The sequence below is a fragment of the Musca autumnalis genome, unplaced genomic scaffold, assembly GCF_047663935.1.
Source record: "Musca autumnalis isolate F117 unplaced genomic scaffold, ASM4766393v1 scaffold_4, whole genome shotgun sequence".
Lineage (NCBI taxonomy): Eukaryota > Metazoa > Arthropoda > Insecta > Diptera > Muscidae > Musca > Musca autumnalis.
In genome coordinates, this window is record NW_027411977.1 from 18,201,945 (window position 1) to 18,227,352 (window position 25,408).

Here is a 25,408-nt window from a genome sequence, read left to right on the forward strand (position 1 = left end):
CCACAGATTGGAAGAACTACAAAGTATCTTTCAATAAGTACAACAGCGAAATAAAGAAGATCATGGATCTGCTTTAGCGAGTCTATAGAGGGAGTAAAGTACGTAGTCAGGTTCCGTAGAGTACTATAGAAGGACCCCAAACCCATCGGCGGTATCAAACGGGATGGTGGCACATGGACTAACTCCGGTCTAGAAACTCTGGATATTCTAGCCAAAACCCACTTTCCCAACTGCATGGATGCACCAGATCGCTCAGGCGATCCACCCATGTGCAAGCAAACCACGGGGGAGGTGAGAGTCATCGAGGAGATGTTAAGTCACACAAGATAGCTTGGGCGATAAACACTTTTAAGCCCTTTAAATTACCTGGTCCAGATGGTATCTTCCCTGTGTTGAGGTGTTGATTCCACACCTGGATCACATGTTTAGGACCTGTTTACGTCTATCGCTCACTCCGGCTCTGTGGAGGGAGGTCACTGTGACATACATCCCCAAAGCGGGGAAGTCAAGTCAAACACTTCCTAAAGACAAAAGACCAATCTTCCTATCTTCCTTTCTATTGAAAACTTTAGAAAGATTGTTTGACCTTGGAATAAGGTCCAAGTTTGAAAATAGTGTTAAAAGTCCTGCCCAACACACATACATCAAAGGTAGATCGGTGGAGACTGCACTAAATGAAGTCTTTGGTTTTATATACGTTAGGAGCGTTTCTTGATATAGAAGGCGCCTTTAATAACGTCAAACTTGAATCCATCCACAATTCCCTTTCGAACATAGGTGTTTCCACTACACTGATCAATTGGATCGATGGAATGCTTAGCGGCAGGATAATCAATTCAAATATCGGTGAAACCTACATTCGGAAGTCTGTCATAAGGGGCACACCACAAGGTGGCGTACTATCTCCACTGATGTGGCTTCTTGTGATTAACGAAATACTTAAGGAATTTGACTAACTACGTATAAAAACAATAGCTTATGCTGACGACGTGGTCATAATGATCAGCGGGAAGTTCCCACAAACGCTATCGGAACTCATGCAAGGAGCACTAGTCAAACAATCAAGATAGGCACACAACAATGGACTGGGGGCGGGAAACCCTTCTAAGACAGAGCTGGTTCTGTTTACAAACAAAAGAAAAGTCAAACCATTCACCCTACCAACGTTGGATGAAGTAGCCCTAAAGCTCACTCTAGAGGCCAAGTACCTCGCATTATCCTGGACTATCAACTAACGTGGAAAAGGAATGTCGAAGAACGTGCCAAGAGAGGTCTTATAGCCCTTTATTCGTGCAAGAACCCTATTGGCAAGAGTTGGGAATTGAAACCACAGGTCATCCACTGGATTTTTACGACCATAGTTTGTCCCATTCTTACTTTTTGGTTCATTGGTATGGTGGAATGCATTGAGTAAGACATCCTTACTCCACAAAAAAAATACCGTTCAAAGAGCGGCATATCTTTTAATTACCGGTGCCATGAAAAGCACTCCACAGGCTGCCCTCATTGTACTACTGGGTCTTCATCCGTTGAATCTCGTGGTGCAAGAGTTGGCAGCAATGAGTGCTCTCCGACTTAAGGAGATAAATACATGGCGCAACTTCGACTATGGCCACCCTGCTATTTCACGACAATCTGGACTATCAGTGGGATCGGAGGTAATAATTGATTATATATCACCACAATTACACTTCGACGAAATTGAAGTTCGGATACCTTACAGAGAGGCCTTGACCCACAACTCCCCGATGGCAACAAGATGGAAAGGGGAACAGGAGAGGACGTCTACAGCGATAACCACAACCTACGGCTCTCGTACACGCTAAACGAAAATTGTAGTGTCTTCCAAGCCGAAATCTTTGACGTCATGGAAGCAGCAAAGTTGATACGAAACATGGAAGGGGACATAGCGGGACCGGTGAATATCTATGTGGATAGTCAAGCGGCCCTAAAATCACTTAGATTCCACTCAATCAAGTCTGCTGCGGTCTTGCACTGCAGGAAAGCTTTGGAGGCCCTAAGATCAATCGTTACCTTGTGCTGGGTCCCGGGGCATTGCGACATCGAGGGAAATGAAAAAGCTGATGAACTGGCGCATAGCGAAACTGAGTCAAACGACATTGAAATCGATAACTCAATCAAGCCATCCTTGTGTCATTTCATGCGGCATTAGAACAAGCATACCGGGACAAGACTGGCCAGATTTGGAACAACGAACCTGGCTGTAAGGTATCAAAGGCAATCTGGCCCAACCTCTCCAAACGGAAGACCACTTCTCTACTCTCTATGAGAAACCCCGACCTGAAACTAATGGTTGGAATAATCACGGGACACTGCAGAAAAAGATCAATGACCTGCAAATGGGATACAGATGACTCCACGGACTACTGCAGATTATGCGAAGATGAAGAAGAAACAGAGACGATTGAGCATTTATTATGCCGTTGACCAATGCTTATGACCAGGAAAATTCAAACAATGGGTGAACATACAATAACATCTCTGACAACATTCTGCCAAGCCGAGCCGACAACACAGCTTCTTCTCGCCAAGGGTCTGAAGTGGCTTCAATGTGAACGAAACACAGCACCTTAATATGGCCAACCCTCATCAACTATCTCTCCTATCAACAATAATAAATAATATTTTTCACCAAAATAATACCCACAAACGAGGATTTTTTAAAGAATATTTTTTCAACCAATTTAATACCCCCAAACGTGGATTTTTAAAGAATATTTTTTTTCACCAAAATAATACCCACAAACGTGGATTTTTTAAAGAATACTTTTTTTCACCAAAATAATACCCACAAACGTGGATTTTTTAAAGAATACTTTTTTTCACCAAAATAATACCCACAAACGTCGATTTTTAAAGAAAAAATTGTTAAAAAATTTCACACATACAAACGTGGATTTTTAAAGAAACAAATTTTAACGAATTTCAGACCTATAAACTTGTATTTTTAATGAAAAAATTGTTAACAAATTCTTAAAGAAAATTTTTTTAAAGAATTTCAGGACTAAAAACCTTGATTTTTAAAGAAAATTTTTTTAACGAAATTCAAAGAATATTTAGCGAATTTTGGACCTTCCAAAAAGAAAATTTTTTTTAACGAATTTCGGACCTACAAACTTGGATTTTTTAAAGAATATATTCTCAACAAATTTTGGACATATAATTGTCGTGAATTAAAAAAAAAATAGCGAACTTGAGACGTGTGGATAGCTTTCAGCTAAGAAAAACCACTAAATTTCTGGTGATATTTTGCATAGTTTTTTATTCATATTTTTGTTGTAATCTATATTTGTATATTTTGTAATGTTGTAATTATTAATAAATACACAAAAAAATATGCATTTAGTTTTAAGTTTTTTTTAGTTCTTTTCTTACTTCTTTTTTCTTTAAATAAATTTCAGTTTGCCACTTAAGTTTTGTTATTTTTCTTCTATACGGTTGATTATTTTCAATAGATTTTTAGTTAAGATAAGATCATTTGATCCCCCATTAAATAGTTCACAACAACGGTGCGTGCAATTTAACGACGATTGGTAAACAAGTGCAAAAACACCAAAAGCGGCAGGATGAAAAACAAGGAAACTTATTTAAAATATTTTTTAAAAAAATATTTATCTAAAACAAATATTGTATTATAATGATGATTTCTTTTTGTTTCCTTTATAGTTATTTTTGTTTTAAACTTATATCATTATATAGGAGGCCTTATAGTTGCTGTTAAAGTGTAGTTCTTATTGACTACAAGTGTGTGTTTCCAATGATGGCAGTTGTTGATGATGTTTTTTTTTTGGAAAATGGAAATCTCTTTGTAGCTTGGTTTTGGTTTATTTTCAACTTTATTTTATGTTTTGAGTTCGAATTGTATTCCATGATAACAATGTATTTGTTGTTGATTGATCTTAATTATTTATTTAACACACATTTTATTAACTTTAAAGTTAAACTTTTTCTGTTTTTGTTTGTTTTGCATTATTTTGTAGAGAGTAGAGGAGTGATTCTAGTTGAATGAGTTTGAGTAGTAGTTGTTTTATATTTCTTGTTGTTCTTGTTTTATTTGTGATAACTACAAACAACTTTTCGCTTGGCGTTCCATTAAATCCTAGGCTAATTCTAAACGTTTCATTTCCTTAAACAATTCCTTGCCCATTTGGGCGGGACTCCTGGTAACAATGACACCGGCCTTTTCCAAAGCCTTGATTTTGTCACCAGCACCACCCTTACCGCCAGAAATAATGGCACCAGCATGACCCATTCTACGGCCAGGAGGAGCAGAAAGACCAGCAACGAAGGAGACAACAGGCTTGGCTTTGATACCCTAGAAACAAGAGAGAGAGAATCGTTAAATTAATCATTAAATAAACTTGCTTTACTTTCAAAAACTCACAGTGTTGTATTGTGACAAATAGGCAGCAGCATTTTCTTCAGCAACACCACCAATTTCACCAATCATAATAATACCCTTGGTATCGGGATCCTTGAGGAAGATTTCCAAGCAATCAATGAAATCGGTACCGTTGAAGGGATCACCACCAATACCAACGCACAAAGTTTGGCCCAAACCAACCTCAGTGGTTTGATTGACAGCTTCATATGTCAAGGTACCAGATCTTGAGACGACACCGACCTTGCCACGCTTGTGAATGTGACCGGGCATAATGCCAATTTTGCACTGTGGAATAGATAGAAAACAAAAGATGATTATTTTTCTTTGTTTACATTTTTTTTCTTTATTTGGTTAATGCATATTCGTTTGACAAACATAGTATTGATACAATAAATATCGTTTTGACCTTGGCCAATATGTTTCATGTTAAGGAATTACAAATTTCGTTTACACACACAAAAATGTCATATGTAATGACACAATTGATGATTTCATAACTTTCGATAAAGTTTAAGATGCAATGAGACCAGAGATAGGGACAGTAGCAATGGAATCTGATGGATTGAAGGGCTATTTGAGGGACTATATGGATGTTTGAAAAAGTGAGTGTAGTGTACATATTTTTATTGATTTTTTTTGACCGAATTTGGAACCTACAAAAGTGAATTTTAAGGGAAATTTTTCACGGAATTTGGAACCTACAAATGTGGATTGTTTTAAAAAAATTTGGTATCTACAAACGCGGACTTTTTATAGAACATTTTTGGCCGAATTTGTGACCTACAAACGTGGATTTTTATAGAATATTTTGTGACCAAATATGGGGAATACAAACGTGTTTTTTAAAAAACATTTTTGTTCCAATATGGGACCTGAAAACGTGAATTTTTTTAAGAATATTTTTTGATCCAATGTGAGACCTGAAAACGTGGATTTTTAAAAGAATATTTTTTGTCAGATATGGGATTTTGAATGAATATTTTTTGATCACACATGTGCTCTGTTCCAGAACCTGCAAGGAGCTACTATTAAATAGTTGTGTGCGTACACCAGATGAATGGCACAGAGTATGGACCCATTTTAAATCCAAACTAAAGAAAAACATGTCTCAAAAAATGTATTTAGATATAAATGGCGAACATTTTCCTTTGGTCCCATCCATTATATGTACGTGTGTTCCGTCAATGCCCGGAAAATTTGTTTTTGAATAAAAATAGTTTTTATTTTGGCGCTTTTCCTCTTCTGTTAATTTGGAAACAATCCAAATTTTACACAGTTTTTCCTCGATTAACTCCAGAACTTCACTTAATACCTTTGACAATGTGGGCTGAGCCATCCCGAGGTCAAAGTCATTGCCATGGGATTTTTGAAAGCATCCTTCTGCAAAAAAATCTTAAAGCAGCACACACTTTAAGAAGTGGCTGTATTGCTGTTGATCTGTGGGCTCTTTAGTCATTTTTTAAATGCCTCTACTATATAAATACCCAGCAAAAATTCGGATCCGGTAGTCATTACGTAACCCATTACAAAGTAATGTAAACAAACTTCTTTTCCCATTACAAGTAATCTGGAAAGTAATGGGATACTTCTTAAAAAAAAATACAAGGCAAACCTACTTACTTTACTCCTCACTAAGTAATGAGGACGGTGGCACAGGGAGTTTGTGTCCGACTATAAATCCTAGGGTTGTGTGTTCAACGCTCACTGTCAGCACGCGAGTTTTTTTTAATTAAAAAATAACAGTTCGTGGTGCACATGTGCACTGTACATTTAAGTTCTTAAGCAACCCTTAATGTTTGTGTGCGTGGCATAGTATGTAGTGTCTTTGGCTAGAAATCAGAGGGTTCGTGTGTTCAACTCACACAGCAAGCGAAATAAAGTAAAATAAAAGTAAGAAGTGTGATGAAATTAAAAAAATCTCTACATCAACTGTTCTAAAAATAGATTTTTTTCAACTTCTAGTGGCCACAGAATAACTAGTTATTCTAGTGGTCACAAAACAACTACAAACTGAGTGCGACATGCCCTTTTAAAAATAATGGGGAAGAAAGGGGGTTTGCGAGTAGTTACGGCTGCCAAAAATCCCTTACAAAACCCATGATTTTGGGAGGACTTTTTTTGCTGGGTAACAGCGTCTTTTGTCTTTTTGCTCTGATATTTTTTCTGATTTATTCAAATCAAAACAAAAAACGCTCCACTACATTACCGATAACATGTTATCGACGATAAGTCGTAGATAGGCTTTATCCGACAGCTCCTTCCGGTACCTCCCTCACGAAAGTTCAACATTTTCGGTTAAGGGCTCTTCGAGGATTGTTTTGAATATTATGATTCTGATTACAGGGTGACGTAGGGGATGGAAGATACCAAGGAACGGTCCTGACGGGCTTCAACATGGCAAAGCCCAGGATTTATCTTTCCTCAAGTGGACACTTTCATCTCAAGTGGACACTGACCTCCCCGTGGTGTCACCTGGGGAACTGCCTTTAACACCCTTTAAAGGTAGTGAGCTAACATGTGCCGCGCGTTCACCCATAATAATGTTTAAAACTTGGGTGTGGGCGTCGGGTTAGTAACCCTCCCCTACAAAAAACAGCCTACTATGAAAAAACGAAAGAAAATAAAAACAAACCCCTCAAAAGTTGACGAACCCCGCAAACGTTTTAAGGACCATGATCTGCGAATCTGCACCTGAAATGTTCGCACTCTTTATAGAGAAGGTGCAGTCTTTGCATTGGCAGACGTACTTGAAAAGTACAAGACCGATATTACTGCCATACAGGAAATACGATGGATTGGAAAGACGTCACAACAACACCTAAAGGTGACGCACTGTATTATATCTGCCATGACGTAAAGAATGAGTTTGGTTGCGGATTCGTAGTTAGTCGGGGACTAAAACATCTGGTATCCAGCTTCACCCCAGTGAATGAAAGACTTGCTGCAATTCGAATAAAAGCAAAATTCTTCAACATCAGCTTTATTTGCGCTCATGCTCCCACTGAAGAAAAGGGCGAACAGACCAAAGATACATTTTACGTGCGCTTAGAGGAAACTTATGACCGTTGCCCTGCCCATGACATTAAAATTAGACTAGGCGATTTTAATGCCAAAATTGGAAAGAATATCTTTAGCCAACAGTCGGGAAATTCAGTCTCCACAGTGAAACATCTAACAATGGTATGAGGCTGATAGACTTTGCAGCGGCAAAAACATGGTGGTTAGCAGTACCAGATTTAAGAATAAGAATAATAAAGCAGCAGGAGCCGATTGCTTACCAGCCGAGCTGTTTAAAACCGGAGGCGACGCGCTGGTAAGGTGTATGCATCAGCTAGTTAGCACCATCTGGCAGGAAGAACACGTACCCGACGATTGGAACCTGGGCATCCTAATTCCCGTCCACAAGAAAGGAGACAAGACTGTATGCTCCAACTATAGGGGCATAAGTCTTCTCTCTATTGCCTTAAGATAGTGTCAGGGATATTGTGCGAACGACTAAAGCCTATGGACCATACCAATGTGGCTTTAGACCTGGAAAGTCCACCATTGACCAGATATTTACCCTGCGGCAAATCCTGGACAAGACACAAGAGATGCAGATCGACACATATCACCTTTTTGTCGATTATAAAGTCGCATTCGACAGTCCCCTCCGATCAAAGGTATTCCATGCAATGTCTGAATTTGGTATCCCCGCAAAGCTCATTCGGCTTTGTAAGATGACTTTAACTGATACTAGGTCCTCAGTTAAAATTACTATCGAACGATTACTATCGAAACGGAACACTTTCAAAATTGATTTTATCGGTTTATTCAGCAATTCAAATCATTTTTTTAACAAAACGTCCCTTATTATTGGCCTAATGTTGGACCTACAGTAGTGGTTTTTATAGGACGTTTTATTTGGCTATGTCGTCAAAACTCCAACGGAGATCGGGTATGTTCTAAGACACACTTCACCTCTCACTCCACGCCTCAATCATTTTGTTCACCCCATTAACTTTTATTTTTCGAGTACTTTATGGGCGGACTAAGCTGTGCTCTTCTTTTTAAGTATCCCAATGAATATTAGCCCCAAGAAATTTCCAAAAAGTAGGAGTAAATGCGGTGAACAAAATGCTTGAGGTGTGAAGTAAGAGGTGAAGTGTGTCTCAGAACATACCCGAAGGAGTTTGGAGGTTTTTTAATCTGGCTAGTTCCAAAGACTACCATAAGATGCTATGACGAAGCTAAAGAAGTCAGGATCACTACAACCTCTGAAGATAAAGAAAATTAAAAATCTAACAAGGAGATGGAAACATGCAAATGAGCTGTATATCCCAAATTGGAGGAATTTCATTGAAAAAGGATGAAGAATTCGGATGAATAACAAACAGCCTGCTGTGAACAAAATGTTTTATCACAGCAGGTAAGGAATGTGGGAAGTCTATCGCCCGTGGCATTCAATCTCCCAGTCCTTTTGTCGAATATATTTAACATTTAGCAATGTTTTAACATGGGCAGAAATTATTTTTGACACGAAAAGGTTAAAGTGTACCCAACCTTGTGGCATCTTTGCAATGAGTCAAATTCATTGACTTAGGGAACACGGAATAATTTAATTTTCTAATGCAGTCATTTAATAGCGTTGATCCTGTTTGGAGAGTTATCGAGGATCGAGGAAGCTACTGGCGCGGGTGTTTTGTGCAAAAATCAATCCATAAAAACCTCATATAGGCTCAACGTTAACCTTTCAAGCAAAAATGTAACTTTAGGGAATACAACCGAGTAGTAGTAGAAAACATGTATTATGTTTTTTTGGGTCACTTGTCATAAGAACAGGATGGAATGAAGAATGTTACGAATTGTCAGGATAGCAATATTTTATTACATCGACAAACTTCATCAAATCTACTTGGAGAAGGCCAGCATCAGATTATTTGAATCTGGATACAGTAAGAGAAAAATTGTTTCTTCTTAAGAAGAAAAATAATAATTCGAAATCAAACAAAATTCAAATATTTATAAAAATACACATTTTCCATATTCAATCACGACTTTATATTTATAAAAAGTTACCTGCATTAAACATAGTCTTCTTGTTGTCCTATATTTAAATATAAAAAACTACTCAATATACAAACTAGTTTGTATAATCCACACATCTATAGTGGACAGCAGCTATTGCAAGTGTAATGGGAGTATTGGGACAAAGTCCAAAATATGTTATCGTACACAAAACAACCTAGTATGAGAGATAATAAACCAATATTAATTGATAAAAAGCATTTATATCCACTAAATTTTTTAAACAATACATAAGAGAATTGTCAGCTCAAATGGAATCTAAAGAAAAATTAGTAACCGAGTGGGGTTTATTTTTCCAATAAATGATGCTAAATAAACAAAAAAAAAAAAAAAAATGGAGTATGTATTTAATGATGATTCATATTAGCACCTTATAAACAGTCAGCTGATTATCATAACGATGTTGATGTGTATCATTGGCTAAAAAATGTTTTGCGTTCAAAATTATTTCGTCATAACATTTGTTTACGCATACCGGCATTTTTGATTAAATTAAGTGAGAGCGAAGGGAATGAAAAGAAAAGAAATGAAAGAAGAACAAACAAAAGACGAAAATGAGCAAAATCGATTCGAAGTTTAACTCAACAGATACCGGCCACAATCAAAATGTCTTCCATTAAAAAAAAAAAAAACATACAAAACTGATAATGGGACAAATGTTGAACTTTGTACATTTTGCAAAGGTTTCATTATGCGTTTGTTTGTTTGATGCTTGAATTGTTGTTGTAGAAACATGTTTCTTCCCCCTTAAGCCAATAAGAACGTTGTTAATGATTATAAATAACAATGTTATCAGTTGAAAAAAGTGTGTGTGTATTAAACTGCAAGTGCAATAAATAAGATTGTACTTAATTGTGTTCTATTTGGAGTAACTTACTCTTTCGGGGGCAATGATACCAGGGCAATTGGGACCAACCAAACGTGACTTGCTTTGGGTCAACAAGGCATGTTTAACACGAACCATATCGTGTTGAGGTACACCTTCAGTAATGCACACAATCAATGGAATTTCAGCTTCCAAAGCTTCCATAATGGCAGCAGCAGCACCGGGAGGTGGTACATAAATAACGGTGGCATGAGGATCTGTAGCCTTCTTGGCTTCAGCTACCTGTAAGATAAAAATAAATGATTAGTTAATATTAAATAAAAACAATAAATTAGAAAATTGATACCGTCCATCGGATAGATATTTAAATTTCAAAATTTAACTAGTTTGTGGTCTAAGGCTTAAATATCGTTTGAGGATAGTGTTTAGATCAGTTTGAAATTTATATGTGTTATATATGTAGGTTTTGGAAGTTTAAGGAATGTTCCGATTTTTCACCTATTAAAAATAAATTTGTTGCAAATTTGTTTGCGTATAAGATTATGAACATATCTATAGGAGGAAGTCTTAAACACCCGACCAGTGCATTAAACAATAAGAAAATACAAAAGTTTGATCACTGGAGACGACGCTTTTACAAAATTTTAATGTAAAGACGTGTCGGGTAGTAAGGACTTCCTACTTCCCACAACCAGAACTACAGTCGAAATCGCTTATAACGACGGTCAAGGGACCGACTGAATTGGTCACTATAACCTACATATTGTTATAATCGATATTTGTTTTGTGTGGCCTATAAAGAACCGTAGAAATTTGGACTTTTGGATTTTTGTCGCTATAACCGATATGTTGTTATAATTGATGATGTTATAAGCGTCTTCGACTGTACTTATGGTATATATTCTCAAAATATCCCAAGCGTGTCGCTCACTAGACATCCTTCGGTCGAGAATTTGAACCTACTCGGGTACGAGAACATGTACAAAACTTGAACCCATATTTCAGTAAATATAAACATCCTTCTATATCGTGGAAACAGCATAACAAGGAGGTCGTCGTTAAAAATTCGTCGTGGGAAAACAATTCATCCGAGGATGTTCCTAAATAAATCTTAACGACCAAAACATATCAACCGGAAAAAGTCTTAAAAATCTATTAAAAATCATTTGTTTACACAATAAAATCTCTACTTACACTGGCAAAAACGGGCAAACCCAAATGAGTGGTACCGCCTTTTTTGGGTGAAATACCACCAACCAATTTGGTGCCATATTCCAAGGCCTGTTGGCTGTGGAAGGTACCTTGTTTGCCGGTAAAGCCTTGGCAGATGACACGTGAATCGCCGGTCAACATTAAGTTGGCACGTGTCTGATTGTATTGGGAGTTGTGGCGGACGGCGGCAACAAGTCCATCTGTAAACAAAGGAAACAGAAAAAAAATCAACATTAATTAAAAGTCTCTCATAGATGCTAAAAATATACGCAAATTTTCCCTTCCCCTGCAGTTTGTGATCAACAAACGTCAGGGTGAAGCAACAACTACACAATCACTTTCAATTAATTTGCTTTCCCACAGACACATAAACAACGACAACAACCATAAAAAAATTAACAAAAAGAAAAATTAAAAAAAATCACGGTCATTATTGAGTATTTGACATTCCACTTGTTTTTTTTTATTGTTACAGTTTCAAGTCTGGGACCACCTTTGTCTCCTCTGCGAATCATTTCCCAGACTTTGAGCGATTTCTTATAATTAACACATTTAGCATCTGTTATCTTGCTTCCAGTAATTACTTTCCGTTTGCCAATAATTGGCACCGGTTATGTTATCACAAATATTTCATCTATGACGTTATATAATTTTTCTTTGCAAATTCATTGCAGATTTCTTTTTTCCAACACTTTTTACGGGCTGGCTATGACACTTACCGCGTACTTTAAGCAAAACTCTTGAGCTGGCAGCCATTGTTTTGCAAAATAGTTTTTTAGGCCTGTTTGTGGGTTATTGTTTAACAAAATATGCAAAAAAGTTATGCAAATTTTTCTGCTCGTTTAATTTTTGGCCTCTCTACCTCGTCTGTCGATTCGTTCCTCAATCGAACCAACAACTTTCGCAAATGTCAAAAATTTCGTACGGTGCCAGATGGATCTGTAGATCGACAAATAAAGAGAGAGTGCGAGTAATTGTTTGTTATCGTCATGTAGTCACTAATGACAAATAAACATTTTTTTAGCTTTTGAGTTTACAAACAAATTAAACAACTAACATTTTATTTATTTGCATAATTTCAATAATATTTTATAACAATCTGTAAATCTACACAATTGTTATCCCACACGATTCACGATTGCCCAAATGTGAGCCAAGTAACCGATAACATTACCCAGTGTAAATAATCGATAATAAACATCGACTTGTCAAAAAGTCGTCGTTGGTCGTTGAGCAAATTGAAACACGAATGTGCAAAGTTAAATTTTTTAAACAAGAATCTCTGTTTCCTAATTAAAAATAGTTAAATAATACATAATACATTTTAATATAAAAATAATAAAGCCCTGTGAAAATCCAAGTGTCTTTATTTACGTATTTCTGTGCAAAAAACTTGCTACTTCCTTGTGAAGTCTCTTTTAACGGGAATAGAGTGTGGCTCGCTCGTTGTTGTATTTCCGATATGGAGTGGTTCTTGTTTGCGCCAAAAAAGGTAAGTGCATTTTATCTATTATATTATAATGAGAATAAAAATAATATTACATTTTTATATGAAAACATGCTGTGTGTGTACGTTACACAACCCTTATTGAACTTGGCTCTGAGTGGGGAATACCTAGAAGTGCAATTGTTGATAGATGTAATTTGTACGTTGGTGATGACAAGTGTACAAACAGGTTCCTATTGGCAAATGACCCTTCAACTAAGCACTGCACTACGTAGGGAAAGTCACATAGGAAACGATGAATAGAAACAAAACAGAGTCGATCGGATTTGCCGGTCGGAGTAGTTTTTTTTTCTTAAAAGTCGCCTTGTTCCTTTAGGCTTTTTGGTCACGGCATTTCCACAGCAATTTATTTAAGGTATGTAAACCTTGTCCTTTCTAATAGTTTTTCAGGTTCCCAGCAAAATTTTATGGAAGTGGTTCCATGAGATGCCATGATTTCACTGGATCTTTTGCATTGGTTCAAATGAAGTCGTGAAAGATCCGATCTTTTCATTAGCATTTAAAACCATGCAAAGGAAGTCGTGAAAGATCCGATCTTTTCATCAGCATTTGAATCATTTGTACAGATCACTGCAAAAAAAAAACAAGTCGATTTGTACATCCCTACATGTAGCGACATCAAAACAAAAGAGTATACATTTCCAAAAATTTTGCTAAAAATTTAAAATTAAATGTAGGTTCACGAACTAGAAATTCTTAAAGAAGTGCTGTTGGAGTCCATGTCGAAATCTGAACTGGTGATGAGAAGATAATAGAACAGCTTTTGTAAGATGAAACAAAATCAGTGGCTGAGAGTGGACGAAGTAAACTCTGTTGCGGTGCAGCGGCGGTGTTTAGACTGCCACAGCTGGGACAGCCGGAAGTCAAGTTTCTCACTTAAATTTACAACCTGTCGCTTGCCAAACACATCGTTCCCGAAGTCTGGAAAATAGGCCAGCTACTGAAGCCCGAAAAGGATGCCAGCAAAGGTGAATCATACAAACCGAATTCGCTTTTGTCGCCCGTAGCAACGACCCTTGTGGCTTTAGTTCTTCCAGCATCAGAAATAACTTTCCAGTTGCCGATCAATAGCATAGGATCCGTAAGCAGCACAACAACTGGGCTGAAGGCCATCTCCATATTAGCCGAGGACTCACTCAGAGCAAGCCGTGCGATAGAACAGTAATAGTGATACTTGATTTAGCAAAGTCCATTGATACTGTCAAGCACCCTCGTTGTTTGATGTCATCGAGCAGACTACGCACCGTCCAAGTTTGAAACGTTGGATAATAAATTTTAAGTGTGGACGACAGTAGTGCGTAGAATTTAGGATCAAGAAGTCCAAGACCCGTAGAGTGAAGAAAACCTCTTCTGAATTCCAAACGCTGCAGACGGCATTGAGATCGTAACGTATGCGAATGATTGTACTATCTTGGCGTCAGGTGCCTTCCCTGACGACATTTGTGAAAGACTGAACTCCTTTTTGTCTGATCTTACCATTTTTTCCACGCGAGGAATATGCAAATACTAGCCAATAAATCTACGGCCACTCTGTTCACTACCTGGGCGGCAGAGTTGGGAACAATAGAGCTGAATGTCATGGTCGATGATAGCAGAATTCAGACCACAGACCCAGGCAGCCAGGGGGTCTTCATAATCTAGAAAGAGAGGCTTGTTGATCTAGAGGTTCTCTCTTGTAACGTTTGACTTACAAGAGAGAACCTCTAGATCAACAAGCCTCTCAACCAGGTTTAAGTAGCATTCACACGAATGCAGTGCAGATGCAGTAAACAGTTATCGTGTGAATGCGGTCCTTGGAGAACATCCACCATCTATCGCAGCTGAGAAGCGCCAGCTGTCAGGACAAACCAGAGTAGTTTTGGGTCAATACGCTCGGGATGGTGCAGCCGTCAAAATTCCTATAGGGCAAGTGCTGATGACACCGTGGAAAACATCTGCCCAGCTTACAGCACAGGCCTCCACGACACACTGCTCCTTTTCAATTGCTCTACCAATCCTGCTGAGAAACTTAAGTTTGCAGCTTTGTATAAATAGCGAAATAGCCACATTCTTACGACTGATAGACCAAGAGTCAGATTAAGCAGAAAAATGAGAATACAAACATATTAACTACTGTTACAACAACGAGAACAAACTGCAAATATAGATGTAAACTTTATGATGATAAATTATAGTTATTTCATTAACTCCTTTGAATTAATAAAATAAAAAAATAAAATCATTTTTCAATACAGCATTTTCCATTTTCCAAACAAGACGTGAAAATTACATGCCAAAGGGTTGGTGAAAATGACATGCCAAAGATTAGTGAAAATGTTATTCTTGGGAATTGGTTAAGATGGCATGCCAAAGGATTGGTATAGATGCCATTCCAAAGAATTGTTGAAGATGCCATTCCATCGAGTTAGTAAAGATGATATGCTTAGGATCTGAAAATGAATTGCATCTTTTGGGGGTCACGCTCTTGTAAAAAGAATGAGTGAAGATGCTGAAAAAATGGCATTCCATTTCACTTGCACCCATTCTTGAATAGCATCTTTGGCATCGAACATTTTGCTGGGATTATAATTCAAAAGTTTTTTTTTAGGTTATTACTTTAAAGCTGTGGGCGTAGTATCTAATTTGACTTTGCGTCTTTTCTCTGAGCCGTAAACAGCGAACTCGGTCGGAGTACTTTTAACATCCCCTCCATTCTTGATTTGTCAAACTTCAATTAATCAAAATGGTTACTATTTATCATGGTAGAACAATATAAGGTAACAGAAATACCCAACTGCTTGAACTGGGCTGTGGTGATGATGTTCTATTTTCGTTTTATATTAGGGATATATACTTTTAGAGGAAACAAAATTTATCATTCAGAAAGAACTATTTCCCATAAAGACTTCTTCATATCAATTCTGGCAATTTCGTTAAAAATAGCTTTAAAAACTTCTGCTGGCACTAACTAAAATTACTGATGAGCACGATAAGTTAAACTTTACACACAGTAAAAATTCTTCCAGTAGTACATTAAGCTCAATGAAGGTCTATATCGGTCAACACATTTGGTTACTTCCCTTACAAAAGTTGAATTTTCGCTTAATTGTAAAGTCCTCGACACATAAGAAGCATGGCATTTTTGCTGAAGTCATATGTATCTGATTAAAGATTAAAGACCTAGTTCGACCTAAAAAAAAAAGATTTCAGAATCACATTTGAATTAGATCGAACTTGGTCTTTAGTCATTTACCAGATATGACTTAAGAAAGAATGCCATGCTTCTTATGTGTCGTGGCCTTAAGGATGAGGATTGTTTGAGATTTTGTAGCGCAGGTACTTCTTGTAGTTCTTTTTAGAGCGATACAAAGTGTTTCGTGGGCAAGTCCCTGGTAATATAAAGCTCTAACAAATATCATTGTGACCAACTTTAACGTCTGGTAATAACTGATGATCCCTTACTTCTTAAGTCATTTTTTTCGTTCCCATCTAATTTACCGTAACGAAAAGAATTCCCAATGATTGATCTTTGAACTTTTTGTTTGTGACACTCCTCTGTGTGTATGAATAACATGAACGGAATCATCATTTGTTTTACACCCACAAATAAAGTGCCACTTAGACACACCACAATTACCACTCATCATAATGATGCTCATCATCATCATCAACTAACAAAGTTCAGCAAACTATGGTCTACAATTTCTCTTTCACTTTTAAAACAGAAATGACGAAAGAATTCAAATGATAATTATTATGATCATTATTAAGATCATCCATCCTACAACTACTAGATTGGCAATAGTCAACCCAGAGAGCAGTTGGTACATTTTTGCAGTGCTGATCGTTGAAATGCTACAAAAGATAATTAGCTCATCGGCTTCAATTTTTGTTCTTCTTAATATAAATATGTATGTAAATGCTAAACCTATTTAAATTAATCTCCAAGATTGCAAACACAAACATCGAATTGTATTTTATTTACAATGCCGTCGTCGCCGTGCAATCGACATAAATACGAATCAAATCCGAATCATTGATTTTCATTTTACAAATGGGACAATTGGCCTGAAGACGTACAGATTGTTTTATGCATTTTTCACAGAAAACGTGACCACAACGTGTTGATGTTGGACGTTCTTTTATACATGATTCCAAACAGATGGGGCAAATCAGAGATGTACGTGGACGATACGATCTTTTACATAATTTTCTTTGTACCTTGGCACGGGAAGTTGACTCGCTTAAATCGATGGTCGGCAATGTTGTTGAAACCAAAATGACATCATCATCGGCATTTTCATTCTTAGTATTGCGTTGAGTTTGTTTCGCATTTGATGAAGTGGGCTCCGCGGCTTCCCTGATATTTGTTAAATCAATTACAATGTTAGGAAGATGAGATTTTTGATTATTCATATTCCGAAAAAATGAAATGAAAAGTTTGTAAAAATAAAATAATTGAATTAGAGAATTTTGAGTGACAAACTGCTAGGGTGGCCCAGTTTTGGTATGGAATTTGAATTCAAGGAATTGTATTTACAGGGGCTCAATTCTGTTTCTATGAAAATGAGAAATGAACAATTTTATAAAGGAAATAAATGTCAAATGAAAAAATTATAAAGAAAATATTTTTCATGTCAAATTTTCATAGAACGAGAATCCAGCCCCAGCCCTAGTCTTCAAAATTATAATAAGATTGGGTCAATGAAGAATGTTTGGTCTTCTTTCAAAAGTCCTTTAAGGCTTGGGTACATAAGCTGCCTCGCCTGTATGCCTTGCTTTCCTGCTTAATTTCTGACATTATAAAAATAAAAGAATAAAGAAGGCAGATCAAATTTCGAACTAGGTTGCCCTTTTCTTTTTTTTAGTCTTTTGTTAGAAGGAAGCAAGGCAAGCAGGCGAGGCAGCATATCGACGCCTCCAAACAATAGTATGATAAGTCGACTTAGCATGTTTTCAAGTTCTTTACATTTTTATATTTAACGTCCTTTAACTTAAATTCTGTCAAATTTTGGTAATGATCGGACAATCCGAACAGAAGTTATAAACAAATATTTACTTAGCATAGTACTGAAGGTCAAAGAACTTTCCAAACTTTTAGAGCTTGTCCTGCAAAACTCACTGTTCAGAATTAGCAAACTATTATCTGGAGGTGTCGAACGTCCTTTAACTTAAATTCTGTCAAATTTTGGTAATGATCGGTCAATCCGAACAGAAGTTATAAACAAATATTGACTTAGCATAGTACTGAAGTTCCAAAAAATTTCCACACTTTGAGAGCTTCTCCTGCAAAACTCACTTTTTAGACTTAGCATACTATTATTTGGAGGTGTCGATATGTACCCAGGCCTTTAGACTTTTTGGTAATATATCAGAATAACGGAATCTATGAGAATATATTTTGATCTTCTATGAGAACACATGTTGTTCTATAAGAAGACCGAATGGACTTTTCTGAGAAAGCTGAATGCTCTTATATGAGAATATATTTTGTTCTTCTATTAGAACAAGTGCAATAAGAAGGCGCATATTTCTTTATTTGGAAGATCTTTTAGTCTGTCTCTCTCCTCTTTTCTCTTCTATGAGAAGATTTGTTGGTCTTCTATTAGAAGACATTTTGATTATCTATGAGAAGACCATATTTTATGAGAAAACCTTTTGGTCTTCTATGTGAGGACTTTTGGTCTTCTATATAAAGACACCTTGTGATCTTATAAAAGAAGACACCTTTTGGTCTTCTATGAGAATACCTTTTTAGGTTCTCTGTGAGAATACCTTTTGTTCTTCAATGAGAAAACTTTTTGGTCCTCTATAAGAAGACCATTGGCTTTCTGTGGGACGACTTGTTGGGAAGTCATTTTTGTCTTCTATGATAAGACCTTTTACAGCGTGTTTTTGTAAAAAGTTTTTGCCCATTCGTTCGTCGATTTCATGAACGAAGACACAATTTGGTTTTCATAGCGGTTGACGTTTGTATTCGTGTGACAAACAAATGAAAGCTTTTTATTTTCGTAATTTTTTTGGTTTTCGTAACAAAAATCAGACGAACGAATACGTCAAAAATAAACGAATGGAAAAGACCCATCGTTTTGAATGAAAATTAAATAATTTGAGTAATAAATGGCACAAAACACGAAAACTGGAAGGGAATGCAATTTTATTTATTTCCATAGAAGCACACGCGTATATGTACATTCGTTTCTTCATATTATCACAATTATTTTTGGACAATTTTATTAAATTTTTTTTCTTATTTTTTGTTTTTCATCTGTTTGTCGGGGTTGCCATCAAGTAACACATTTTACGTGCAGATGCCTATGCAAAATTCACAAAATAAGTATCATGGAGACCCTGAAATATAAAAGCTTTTATGAAATAGACGAAAGCTTTCAGATAAAAACGAATGGTTCGTAAAATTTTACAAGAACCAAATTTTGAGCGTAACGTTTTAGTACGAACGGTTCATGTGACAGGCAATCATTTTTACAAAAACACCCTGTTAGTTTTCTATGAAAAAACTTTCTGCTCTTCTATAAGAAGACGCCTTGTTGTATTCTGTGAGAAGACATTTTGGTGTTCTATAAGAAGACAACATATAGTATTGAGAAGAGAGAAGACTTGTTTGTCTTTTACGAGAAGTGATTCTAGGAGAAGAATCTTTGGTCTTCTGTGAAAAGACATTTTGATCTCCTTAAAGAAGACTTTTTGGTCTTCTATGAGAAGACCTTTAGGTCTTCCATGAAAAGATATTCTGATCTTCTATAAAAAACATTTTTGTCTTCTATGAGAGCACATTTTTGTTTTCTATGAGAAAAAATTGTTGTCTTCTATGAAAAGACCATTTGGCTTCTGTGAAAGGAACATTTGGTCTTCTATAAGAAGAAACCCTTTTAGGGATACGTAAAATCGATTTCGGTTAATCGATTATTAGCCGCAAAATTTCTAAAAGTCGTAGTCGACTATTGACTATGCGAAAACCGGATAATCGATTTTTCTTAATCGACTTTCGAAAGACGGAGTCAACTATTATTCGCAGTCGACCATTAGTCGTAGTCTATTATTATTCGTAGTCGACTATTAATCGTGGACGACTATTAGACGTAGGTGACTATTGGGTGTGCTAAAACCTCGTAATGGACGGTACTTTTGTATACATACATACGTGATGGATCGCATCAACGAAAATGGTCGATTATATTCGATTATAATCGGTTTTCGGCGGTTAACGAATAATCGAAAGTCGACTTTCAATACACTCTCAAATAATCGACTAACCGAAAATCGAGTTTTAAGTTTTTCACGAAAACCGTATAATCGAAAAACCGATTATTGCATTCCATTGCGTATCCCTAAACCCTTTGGTCTTCTATGAGAAGATCTTTTGATCTCCTATATGAATACCCTTTGGTCTTCTATGAGAAGACTTTTTGGTTTTCTATAAGAAATCAGTTTGTAGTCTTCAATGATAAGACATTTTGGTCTTCTATGGGAACAAATTTTTCTCTTTTATGATAATGCATTTTGTTCTGCTACGAGATGGCCCATTGGTCTTCTACCACAAGACTTTTTGGTGTTTTATGAGTAGACATTTTGTTCTCCTATGAGAAGACATGTTGATCTTCTATATGAAGACACTTGGGGACTTCTTCTTTCTTTGAGAAAACCTTTTGGTATCTTAGAAGTCGACTTTTTCGTTTTTTTATATGAAAACGTTTTGCTTTTCCATAAAAAACTACTTTTCAGTGAGTGTAGGGTATATTTTATGACTTAGCTGCAGATCATTAGCCCGAACCTTTTCGATAACAAATCGTCGGCAAACTGCTGCATGAGTTCTTTATTTTATGTCTTGGCTGAGTTGCAATGAAATGTGTGAACGAGCTGCGAAGAACAAACATTCCCTCTCATCTCTCATTCTACAAACCAACGACGACAGTGTTTGTAATATTTCTTATTGCAACATAAACAGTTAGTGACAAAAATAAGTATACCGCCATTTTTGTGCTTCGAATGTCTTTAATTTTCCACTCTCTATGCTTTTGGTTGCCAAGGATACCTGAAAGCTAACTGCACCTTGAAGGGAAATTGCAGTGTCTTCCAAGCTGACATTTTTGCAAACAAAAAGGCAAGTAATTCAGTGATAGATATGATAAGGGTCATTATTATATGTTTTCTTTAACTATTGGTTGCATTTGAAAATGCAAAATAAACCAATTTGGAGGCATTAAAAATATAAGTTTCACATTAAAAGGCAATGGTAAAAAGGTCCTCCTTGAAATTCAATGATCACTTTTAACTTTAAGTTAACCAGAACGCTACAACAAAAGAAGACTTATAATAATGGAGGTAAAGGCCTAAACACATCCAACGTTTCAGCAAAGTTGGACGTCAATTCTGATAGAAGAATAAAAGAGCCAGGGCAACATAGATTGAATTTTTCTGCATGCTTCTATCAGAAATGACGCCCAACTTTACTCAAACGTTGGATGTGTTTAGGGCTTAAGTGGCATAAACTATGGGACAAACAAACCCAGTTTTTATCTGCTATTTTTGGGCTATATGGTCGACTTTGGTGAATGAATAAAAAGTTAATTTAAATTCATTATTTTTCCCAGTTTTTGTTACTCTGAGTTGAGTGCACCTTTTTCTGGCGCTAGTTGTATACTTTTCTTTTAGTTAATGATATTTAAAATATATATATATAGGCACATATGTATATCTACATACCTACATATTAATAAAAACGACATCCTAACGTCGGTTCAGACAGTGGTGTGAATTTTTGTGGTTTTTTTTTGTATATTGTTGTGTCCCATATGATCGCGTGTCCACTTTTTAAGCTGACTGTGTCAACGTTAGATGCTGCTGTGGTGCTGCCCGCCAGTGTAGTTGTTGCCGCTGCAACCAAAATGATTTCAACAGATAATGAAGATTCTGATGATGAGTCTGGCAATAGAATTGATTAAGGTGATGAGGACGACGACGATGATAATGATGATGGTGATTACGATGAAGATGATTTGTTGTTGAAATTTGTGTGTTCTTTTCTACAGCCAGCCCGAGCGTTAAGCAGATCTTGTCTGCTTTTTTTGCCTTTTGTTTTTTTGTCATTTTTTTCAAATATTTTGTTATTTTATTTTAGTTGTCTCGTGCACTTAATAACGGCAGTTGGCGGTTCCGTTTGTTATTTAGTTTGATGCGTTTCGAAAATAATTCAAAGTATACATTTTTTTGTTTACCAAAAAATAGGCAATAAATAAACGCGTTTTATTTGTGATCAACAAAAGAAAGTTTACGAAAAAATTGGAAATAATTTTCCAAAATAAAAGTAAATCTTTAAATAGTGCTTTATTGTGCTTTTGAAGTGTTTCGGAAAAATGTTTTAAATTAAAATTAATAAATCTTCTAATAAGAAAATAAAATACAAGAAAAACATATCCTGCACTCCTTGAAAAATGTCTGATCAGCAGGAAAATGTCAATCCTTTTGCCGTAAGTTGATATTTATTTTATTATTTTTTCTTTTTTGCTTTCAAATTGTTTGCCCTCCTCTAGTCACAAAAAAAAGAAACTAAACAGCTGTCTAATGGGGGAATCCGTTACTAATTTTAGACATCAACGCTAGTTTTTCTTGAACAACAACAACAACAATAAAATGGGCATGCATGTCATGACGTTCGTTATGTAATGAAGTGTGTCTGTGTGAATTTTGAAAGAGTAACGTCTCTTTTTTTGTCAAAGTTTTCCTCAGTCATTAGCACTGAGCATCACCATTTCATCGGCACTGAGGTGAATAACACTAGACAACAAGTTGTAGTTTTTTTCATGTGGGTTTTGTATGGAGGGTGACGTAGGGGATGGAAGATACCAAACAACGGTCATGACTGGCTTTAACATGACTAAAGGCCTCGATACATAAGAAGCATGGCATTCTTGCTGAAGTCATATCTGATAAAAGACTAAAGACCAAGTTCAACATAATAATAAGATTTCAGAATCGCATTTGAATTAGGTCGAACTTAGTCTTTAGTCATTTACCAGATATGACTTAAGCAAGAATGCTTCTTATGTGTCGAGGCCTTAAGTCTAGAACTTATTTTGATTCCTTTTTCATCTGAAGAGGACACCGACCAACCCCGTTAAAGGTAGTGAGCTAACATGTGCCGCGCGTTTATCCATAATAACCATAAAAACTTGTCGGGTTACTAACTCATCCCTATGAAAAAACAACTTATTAGTTTAACAAGTAAAAAAAAAGATTAAGTTCGGCCGGGCCGACCTTTTTATACCATAAAATATTCTGAACTAAAATGGAATAATTAGTTTCCTTTTAGGTGCAAACATTGTTCGACCTCGGATACCAAAAATGCCTAAATTTGGTCAAAACATGAATCCAAAATACAAAAAAAAAAAAACAAGTACAAAAGTGTTTGCCGACAGATATATACCCTCAGCCCATGTAAAGTGAAACTTTCACATACAGACAGATCGAATGTATTTAAGGCCTCTTCAGAATTTTGTGGCCCTTTTTGGACATTTGAACTTGCCGACACAAATGTGGATTAGGAATTAACTGCACTAAGACACAAATGTTGAACTTTTGAGGGGGAGGTACCCTTAGGGAGGACCGATATGGGCCATTTTAGAAGTTAAACTAAATTTTTAGAAAATATTAGGTGTTCCAAAGTTTGGACCAAATTGGTTGCCCCATTCAAGTAATATCGTCCTAGCATTTTAGTGATACTTTTTTAATATTGGGGAGAAGTACCGGATTTTGTGGACCAGTATTGCCCCATGAAACTAAGTTTGGATATAATATGACGAAAACCAAATCGGTTGAACAGTTCGAGAGTTATCGTGCTCTCCGACCGCAACATATGGTGACATAGGGTTTTTTACACCTTTCGGGCTGTTTTCTCAAGAAATATGGACTTGCCCCTGAAAAAACTTTAACCGTCGTAATGAAGGTAGCGAATGCAAACCGCTTCAACAAAAACCAAAGTGATCCGAGAGCAGGTCTTAAAGTGAACTTATCCGAAATTTTTTGTGAGAGGTACCAGAAGGTGTTGACAAATATAGTTTATATTCGAACCTGATCTATATCTGGTAGATATATTAGGATGTGCAAAGTATGGATTACATCAGTCACTCCCTTCAAGAGTTATCGTGCGCACAAATTTTCCGAACATTTTTGAACTTTTGTGGGGGAGGTACCTGAAGGAGTGGACCGATATGGCTTATCTTCGAATTTAAACTATGTTTTGACAAAATATTACGAAGACCAATTTTTGGACCGAATCCGCAGATCCGTTCGAGAGTTATCTTGCGCTCCAACCACTACACACGGTGTCATAGGGGCTCTTTGCAACTTTTAGGCTATTTTCTCAGGAAGTATGGACTTGACCTTGATGAAACTTGTACCGTCGTATGGGGGACAATAACTACAAGTTGTTGCAACAAAAATCAAAGCGATTCAAGAGCAGGTACTAAACTGAACTTTTCCGAAATTTTGTGTGGGAGGTACCCGAAGGCGTATACCGATTGAGTCCATATTGGAACATCATCTAAGCTTAGTAGAAATATCACGATGTGCAAAGTATGGACCAAGTCGGTTATTCCCTTCAAGAGTTATCGTGCGCACAAATTCTCCGAACTTTTGTGGGGGAGGTACCGGAAGCAGTGGACCGATATAACCCATCTTCGAACTTAAACTAAGTTTGAACAAAATATTTAGAAGGACAAATTTTGGACCAAATCGGTTAATCCGTTCGAGAGTTATCGTGCGCACCAGCCAGCCAGACAGACATACGGACGGACATTGCTAAATCGACTCCAAATTTTCTGAAACACATTTCGTCCAAACATAAAACCATCATTTCGATGAGACACATTTTGCCCGTATGAAAGTGTATATACCCTCGTTAGCATAAATACTGAGGGTATAAAAAGATAGCTAAAATCCTCAAAATACCTTAAATCGGGTGGTACCGTTATATACCAAAACGTGGACCTATCTTGACAATTTTTAGTGGAGACATTTTATGGCCATTGGGAATCTCAAATGTCAAATTTTAGCAAGTTCGGTAAAAAATGTTGTTAAAATACTCAAAATACCTAAAATCGGGTGGTGCCGTTATATGGTGGCTATACCAAAACGTGGACCTATCTTGACAATTTTTAGTGGAGACATTTCGTGGCCATTGGCAAGCTCAAATGTCAAATTTCAGCTAGTTCGGTCAAAAAAAGTAGCTGAAATCCTCAAAATACCTAAAATCGGGTGGTACCGTTATATGGGGGCTATAACAAAACGTGGACCTATCTTGACAATTTTTAGTGGAGACATTTCGTGGCCATTGGCAAAGCTCAAATGTCAAATTTCAGCTAGTTCGGTGAAAAAAATAGCTTAAATCCTCAAA

At 36.6% G+C, this 25,408-nt stretch overlaps 3 protein-coding genes across 4 annotated transcripts in view; 1 reads left to right on the forward strand and 2 right to left on the reverse strand.

Annotated features, from left to right (window-relative positions):
• Window positions 1-3,838: 3,838 nt before the first annotated feature.
• Scsalpha1 (Succinyl-coenzyme A synthetase alpha subunit 1) lies at window positions 3,839-12,699 on the reverse strand. Its single transcript, XM_073986981.1, has 6 exons — window positions 12,568-12,699; window positions 12,230-12,449; window positions 11,493-11,710; window positions 10,350-10,580; window positions 4,406-4,690; window positions 3,839-4,336 (listed from the first exon to the last, which is right to left on the reverse strand). Exons 2-6 carry the CDS (start codon window positions 12,264-12,266, stop codon window positions 4,121-4,123), a joined length of 987 nt encoding a protein of 328 aa, XP_073843082.1. The 5' UTR covers window positions 12,267-12,449; window positions 12,568-12,699; the 3' UTR covers window positions 3,839-4,120.
• Eip63F-1 (Ecdysone-induced protein 63F 1) overlaps window positions 12,669-25,408 on the forward strand; it is a 320,395-nt gene continuing 307,655 nt past the window's right edge. Inside the window, exon 1 of one of the 2 annotated variants that reach the window (XM_073986984.1) lies at window positions 12,669-13,002. In XM_073986984.1, the coding sequence (XP_073843085.1) occupies window positions 12,973-13,002 (30 nt within the window). In that variant the 5' untranslated portion in view covers window positions 12,669-12,972. Of the gene's footprint in view, window positions 13,003-22,042; window positions 22,485-25,408 lie in introns of those variants that run through there. The other variant, XM_073986983.1, reaches the window with a different exon arrangement.
• Window positions 16,947-17,492, reverse strand: LOC141402738 (uncharacterized). Its single transcript, XM_073984655.1, has one exon. The coding sequence runs from the start codon at window positions 17,410-17,412 to the stop codon at window positions 16,978-16,980; it is 435 nt and encodes a 144-aa protein (XP_073840756.1). The 5' UTR covers window positions 17,413-17,492; the 3' UTR covers window positions 16,947-16,977.